The 7769-nt window shown below is 33.5% G+C and overlaps 1 protein-coding gene across 1 annotated transcript; it reads left to right on the forward strand.

The window, feature by feature from the left end:
* Positions 1-202: 202 nt before the first annotated feature.
* HO3 (heme oxygenase 3) lies at positions 203-3664 on the forward strand. Its single transcript, NM_001255061.2, has 4 exons — positions 203-707; positions 2091-2314; positions 3095-3202; positions 3399-3664. The coding sequence occupies exons 1-4, from the start codon at positions 284-286 to the stop codon at positions 3489-3491; spliced, it is 849 nt and encodes a 282-aa protein (NP_001241990.2). The 5' UTR covers positions 203-283; the 3' UTR covers positions 3492-3664.
* The last annotated feature ends 4105 nt before the right edge of the window (positions 3665-7769 follow it).

Below are 7769 nucleotides of genomic sequence, written 5' to 3' on the forward strand. Positions count from 1 at the left end.
CCCACACTCGTACACTCTTCCACCCGGCCATCACCAATCAACAACACAACACAATACAACACCCATTATTATTATTTAATAATCCTTAATATATTATTATTCCTCGTCCATCGCTTTTTCTTGAAGACTACTTCATCCTTCTTATTACTTGTTATTTGTTTATCTTTCTCACACCCATCGCAGTGACGCACGCACAGTTCCTAGTAGTACCGTACCGGTTCATTTGCTTCATCCACCACCACCTCATTTTTAGTGGTTTCGTGCACTCAACAAACTCTCATCCATGGCGTCATCACTAACAACAACTCTATCCCAGTCCCAATCGCTCTATATTAAGCCCCGCCTGGCGCCACGGCCTCCTCATCCCCAATTCCGCTCTCTTTTCCTAACCTCACCGGCGGTGGCGGGTGGTGTTCGTGCTGCTGTCATGCCTAGAAGGACTGCGGTTATCGTGTCGGCGGCGACGGCGGAGACGCCGAAGAAGAAGGGCGAGTCGAAAGGGTTCGTGGAAGAGATGAGGTTTGTGGCGATGAGGCTTCACACGAGGGACCAGGCCAGGGAGGGCGAGAAGGAGGTCAAGCAGCCCGAGGAGAAAGCCGTTACCAAGTGGAACCCATCCGTCGAAGGGTACCTGAAATTTCTTGTGGACAGTAAGCTCGTTTATGACACGCTGGAGAAAATCGTTCATGAGGCTCCTCATCCTTTTTGTGAGTTTCTTCCTAGTCATGATATTTTTAGTAATAAGCTTTTATTTTTGTGTGTTTGTTTCTCTTGGGTCATAGACCACGCGTCTTCCCTCCAACCTACTGGTCAGAAATTAATCTTGCTCGCAGAATAGAATGTTCCAACTCATGTGAACGAACGCTGCATGGCCTTACATCATTGCACCAATCCTTTGATTTTTTTTTTTTTTTTTTTGTGTGTGTGTGTGTGTGTTTGTGTTCTAATGTGTTATTTTTTAGGTTTGGGTTCTGTTTCTTTGTTTTTTTGTTGGGGGGAGGGAATGGTGCTGCTAATATATGTGGTGGTGGTGACTTTTGGGGCTAAATGTGTGTTCTGTAGGGTCATGTTTGATGACTTGCACGAGATTTGTGTGATGTGTGATTTGACTTGAACTAATGATGAGTCCTAATGGTAATGAATAATTGTTGCTGTTGCTATATTTGATATTAGCACGAGTGAGTAGTGGTGAAATTTTAGCCCTTTTTATTGTTTTATTCAAGAGGATGCGTACTGTTTTAATGAGTTTCTGCTGTTGCTCTTTGGCTTATTTTTCACATATTTCATTATTATTATGGTGGTGATGACGATCATCAGTGAGTTTGTTTAGATGTTGAAGATGCTTAAACATCAGTTTGAGCCAATCCTCCAAGCGACATACTTTTTACGTTTGAGTGCTTTGAAAGTTTTGGCACCTGCAAACCAAACAAACACCATGTTTTTGGATTTTAACATTATGGCCCTTTTTAAGGGTTCTGCTTTCTGTTTGCTGGTTTTATGTTTTTGTTAGTTTTGGATTGTGCAGCAAATATTGGGTGTGGTAAGCAAGGTCATTGTAAGAGGCCGATGTTTGTCTAAGTTCTTCCAATTGAATGTTTCTTCAATTGGCAAGCTCATTTTTTTTTTCATTTTCATTTTGTTTTATAGTTTTGGTTTTAATGTGCCTAAATCATGATCTTTATAAGATATCCAATTTTTTATGGCTAATATTTTTGTGCAAATGATCATATATTTTGGGAATTCAAGTAAGTTTTGAGCTGTTGAGTGGTTGTAGTTGTGGGTACAAGTGGTACAGGCATTGTTACAAGGTTATTCAATGTAAGGTAACAATGATCGAAGAATTGTCCATCAGAAATTTCTGAGGTTTGACTTGATGACACTGAAGGTGAATTGATTGTACCAATTTCAGGTAATAATCTGTGAGCATGATTGTTCTAATTCTCTGAAGGTTTCTTGCTGTTATCCTGATAGGTTGTTGAGTTCTGTACTTCTTTGGCATATCTGCAACTAATATGATGGTGTCTACTAGTATATATGTTCTCAGCTAATCTGATTGTTAAATGACCAATGCTCTTGTCTTTCTTGTGTAGATGCTGAATTCAGAAACACTGGATTGGAAAGGTCTGCAAGTTTGGTAGAAGATTTGGATTGGTTCAAGGAGCAAGGTTATACCATTCCTGAACCTTCATCTCCTGGTCTTACCTATGCACAATATCTTAAGGAGTTATCTGTGAAGGATCCTCAAGCATTCATTTGCCACTTTTACAACATCTACTTTGCTCATTCAGCTGGTGGTCGAATGATTGGGAAAAAGGTTACCAAACACATGCATGCTTAAAGAGGTTAAATCATGTTGTGTGTCGCATTGTTTATGAGTACATCTTTGGTTTTGAGTGCTATTTGTGGGCCAGAGTATCTGTTTTATGTTTTATAATTAATAATTATAGGCACATTCACGTCTGGGGATATTTTCATTTTTCCTCTCCACATGGCATAGTTACTATGCTATATATCTCCTCTGAGAATGTTACAACATAATCAAGCTTTCGATGAAGTGAGAATATCTCATCTTTCCTCATGTTATAGTCTGCTATGTTTTACGTCTGATACCTGTAGGTATATATTATATGGCATGCTGATGTTGGCTATTTCCATATTAGTTGTATATTATATACTGATATTTGCAGAATTGTGCCACATGTACCATATGTTTTATGTTCTATTATATCTCTGCATCAAACACTTTCTTGTATGTAGCTATTAGTATACTGCTGGTAAAATAATCAATATTACTAATGAATGCATACATGTATAATTAGCACATCACTTAAAAAAATGATAAACATCTCAGCCCAAAGACCTTCCTGAAGCATTTTCATTATAAGTTTTCAAGAAGTGAAATAAGCAATACAACTGAACCTAAAAAGCAACATGGCAGCAAGGATGCAAATAATGTTGTTTCTAGTTAATCAAAAAGCATAAAAGAAAAAGAAGCAATTACAAGCTTTTTGCAAATCTGTGGTGTCTTACTGTGAGTTAAAACTAATACTGAATGATTGTTAGTTTGTTACTTTATCCTTACTTTATCTCACAGGTTGCTGAAAAGTTACTTAACAACAAGGCATTGGAGTTCTACAAATGGGACGGTGACCTTCCCCAGTTGTTGCAGAATGTGAGGGACAAGTTGAATAAGGTTGCTGAAGTAAGTTTCTTGAACTTTCATAATTATTTGTATGCACTTCTTTCCAATTTTCTAAGGAATAATCAATAGGTTGACTTCTATTGCGGTTTCATCCCCAATTAGCGAAGAATACAGGGATTCCATTGATAGCTTCCAATTTATTTTTTCTTAGTTAGGGTGTTGAATACACCTTTTTGATATTCTTTTGTTTTATCAGCCTTGGACTCGGGAAGAAAAGGACCACTGTCTGGAAGAAACAGAAAAATCATTCAAGCTCTCTGGAGAGATTCTCCGTCTGATTTTATCATGATAATAGATGCCCTGTTGTCTGTGTAATTATGGGTATTAAGTGCATGGCAGAAGCCAAAAACATTACCGTATGTGAATTATTTTATTTTCAATACGCAAAGGAATAATAGAACTGATGTTTGATTAACTTGCTTTTCTCTAATGTGGCTTAGATTCCTTTGTGGCTGTGAATATAACATTATGTGTGCAATCCTGAGCCAAAAAATGGTTCCATGATATTGATAGAAACTTAGTTTTATTTTGATAAAAAAAACAATAGAGACTAACTCCTTAATTACTTGAACAGAAAAATGCAAAAATTTAAAGATAAATTTAGAGTGCAGTATATATGTTGAATCTCTACCCCAAATCTCTTTTTTCCTTGTCAATTCAGGTCTACCTTGCTTTATCTATCTTTTCCTTAAATTCTTGTCCCTTCCCAATCTTGTATATTCCCACCCTTAACATCATCACCTTTATTTCCTACTTTATGTCGTTTTCTCCATTGTGTTTATCCTTCTATTTCTCACTATCTTCTTTTGTAGCTTATACCTCACTGATAGGGGTCCATAAATACTCCCACATGCAAGATTCACCGTGTCCAGAAGCATACACTACACTATTTCAAATTATTATTTTTTTATTCTGCTTTAGTGCTTTGGTTTTTGACAAATTTGGCCGCAATCAAGTCTAAGGGTATTTTTTTTGTACCGTTTGACCACTCAAACGGGCATTCAGCCTTCATGGAACGGCACGCAGACAGGCATTGCTATGTACACCCAGTAATTTCTTGATTTTCCCATTTTGTTTTTCCGTAAAAAGGATACTGATCAGTTAATTCGTAAGTCTCATATGGAACTAACTGAGTTCATAGATCAATTATATTATAAAATAAATAATATTATATATAACATTAAAATTTCTAATGTATATTTAATATGCATGTAAACTTAAATAATAAATTTTGTGACAATTAATTTTAATATAATTCATACGAATTATTTAATCTGTATATTTTTTCATTGGAAATGATGCTTTGTTGAAAACTATGAAGGTACACCAGATAAATATTCTTTTTTTATATGATTTATTTTATATTTAATGATGAGGTGCTAAAGACAATAAAAGCATCGTAGCAAATATGGTCATGTTTAATAGTTCTTGAATTAGTCATGTGACTAAATTTATATGCAGCAGAATTTTCTTGTGATTAAATTTATATGAAATATCATTTATTTATATTTTTTTGAATTATTTATATTAATTTTAATACAATATATTTATATTAAATTAAATTTATTGTTATGTACATATTTTTATGTTTTTTGCAAACTTGCTTTTTTAATTTATAATATTGGAACTATTTTTTTACAAAATGTAATAATAATAATAATAATAATAATAATAATAATCAATTTAAATATACTTAAAAACAATAAAATAAATAATTTTAATATCGCATTATAAAACATACTTTTATTTTTAGATCTGCAAACAAAAGGATTTTATTTATAAGATAAAGCACAAGTGCAATTTCAAGTGAAAAAATAGAAACTCCTTACCAATAATGGTTGGGCCAACAGAGCTGAATCTTTATTTATACACCAAAGAAATGCATAAATGAAGATACAGTACCAAAAAACAGACTAGGTACATAATAACTCAGTCCCTCCTTAGATATTCCTTTAAAAGTTATGTTCCTTTCACAACCCTTGTCACTACAACTTCAACTGTTAGTCCAGCTACAATTGTTTCCTGGATTTTTCTTTGTGCATGTAATTCCAATTTTGTCATTCCGTAAAATTGATACAAATTATGAATCCATAAGTCCAATACTTACATATTGTCAATCCTTAAGAAGCAATCCGTATTGGGCTTACGGATTGTCACTCTGCCCACGGAGGAATCAAACATGTGACTTTCGCGTTATTAACACTGAGCTAGTAAGTCAATTATGTTATAAAATAATTAATGTCACTATATATAACACTAAAATTTCTAATGTATATTTAATGCACATGTAAATTTAGATAATAAATTTTGTGACAATTAATTTTGATTTAATAATTATTTTGTTTACATATATAAATTTTTATGAAATTTGATTTTTATTTAAAATTTATATATGTAAAAATTCATTATTAGATCAAAATTAATTGTCACAAAATTTATTATGTAAATTTACATGTATATTGAATATACATTAAAAAATTTAGTGTTATATATAGCGACATTAATTATTTTATAACGTAATTGACTTATTAGCTCAATTGGTTAGAGTGTTGTGCTAATAACACGAAAGTCACATGTTCGATTCTTGCATGATGTAAGCCCCTGGATCTTGAGCCCAAAGAATATAAGAATAAGAGAATTTTTATCTATTATATTTCAGCCATGTCCACGCTTGATATTTGATATTATCAATAATTAGTTTTTCTAAGTCCACTTAAGCATTATCAGAAATGACCTTGTTCATGTACTTCCATTCCAGATACTATGAATAGCATAACACCAAACTATCTCCATTATTTCTTATGAGAACCCTTTTACATGGATCACAATTCAACATCTTAACAGATCTAAACTTAAAGTAAAATTTTGTAGAAGAAAAGAAAAAGCGGATGGAGGTGAGAAATGAAAATGAACGCCATAATTCGTAAGAATCGGTAAGTTTAGGAGAATGTATCACAAAGAATAGGAATTATTTGATAAGAATTTAAGGTTCTACATAAGAACCAAGAGAGAATAATTCTCTCACACTTAACAAAGCTAAATTCTGACTTCATCCAAATATGTTTTCATTCATAACTTTGTGAGATACATATAGCAGTTCAAATGCATACCAAGAGTCTCATATTCATAATGTGACTCCTAATGGAAGAATTTAATCAAGTAAGTGGCTTATTAATTTGCATGAAAGCCAACAACTACTTTTATTATGCCTTACTAAATATTAATACTTCATAAAAAATAAAACTAAATGATATTTCTTTTTGCACCTTGTCTACTTCTTGGAGAGAATTCATCTCTTTATTACCTACATGAAAAGAAAACACAAGTATTAATTTTAGGGAAAGCATAATCTTACTTCTAAGGAGACTTAAATTCCTTAAAAAAAAAAAGGTAAATCTCTTATTATTTATGTGCTTATCTATCCATCCTCTTGGATCAAATACAAGCACAAGGAAACTACCAAACAATACTAAATGGAAATGATTTCCTCTTTTGGATCTTGGGCACTTTAGTACAAACTCCATATCCATGTTAATCCAATGAGAGTTAACAAGTAAAGAGATTCTACAACCATGGACTACAATTTTTATTTTACACCTTTTATTCATAATCCATCTATCCCTAAATTGAAGCCCACCATGCCTCACTAAACTCACACCATGAGTTATTTTCATTAATAGATCATGCAGAGCAAATTTAGGCACACAAGAGATCATGTTTTTGCATAAATGTTCCCCATGACTAAAGAATTCACCATGCTCACTTTCTTTACAAACAAAAACTCACATGGAAAAGGTCTCATGATGGTCATACAAATCCGAATGACATGTGCTATTCTCAAATCTCAAAGACTTGATGCCATGACCTAAAATAAGATTATGCAAGTCATATGCATCATGCACATCAAAAGTATAATGCAAATCAAGAATTAACACATGTTGCATATCAATCGAAACATTAGGCCTAGAGATGTAACGATAAAAAAATCTTCTTCTTTCAATGGTTGCCTAGATTCTCACGTGCATCCACCTCTTCTCCAAATTGTCTTGCCTATTGATCCTTGATGTACAATTCTTCCTTAGGCATTAAAACAAAAGACTTTGCATGGTTAGACGCACAAGCAAAATTACAATAAGAATTGGGTTAATCATTCAACATAGAAGAAAGAATTAATGTATTGGTGATTCAATCCTACCCCCCAAGGGCACTCGATAGAAGATTGGGTCAGAGATGCTGGAGAAGGCCTTAGGGTTCTCATAAGCCTTAGGGTAGATTTTTTGCCCATGAGCTAAGTATGAGGCCACTTATCTTTGTACATATTAAATTAGGGTTTCATTATTTTTGGGCCTTATATATAGGGCTCCATAGTGTAGGGAGGGTACCCTAGTAATGTAAGATTTTTCAGTCCTTGTATTTTAGGGCACCTAAACTAGTTTTTGTATTAGGGGTAGTTTTGTAATTTCACATGAATTAAGTGCATTATTTGATGTGTGTGTGTTGGGAGAGAAATTTAATTAAATTGGAAGAAGCTCAACCCAATTAAATTTTGGACCTTCCTAAGGGAGAG

Source organism: Glycine max, chromosome 6 (assembly GCF_000004515.6).
Source record: "Glycine max cultivar Williams 82 chromosome 6, Glycine_max_v4.0, whole genome shotgun sequence".
NCBI lineage: Eukaryota > Viridiplantae > Streptophyta > Magnoliopsida > Fabales > Fabaceae > Glycine > Glycine max.

What these genes read in the sequence shown, in the direction of transcription:
- HO3 (NM_001255061.2), top strand. Translation starts at nt 284, where the DNA reads ATGGCGTCATCACTAACAACAACTCTATCCCAGTCCCAATCGCTCTAT. An exon ending in TGAGGCTCCTCATCCTTTTT is followed by an intron (nt 708 to 2,090) that starts GTGAGTTTCTTC and finishes TTTCTTGTGTAG; the next exon opens with ATGCTGAATTCAGAAACACT. An exon ending in AGTTGAATAAGGTTGCTGAA is followed by an intron (nt 3,203 to 3,398) that starts GTAAGTTTCTTG and finishes TTGTTTTATCAG; the next exon opens with CCTTGGACTCGGGAAGAAAA.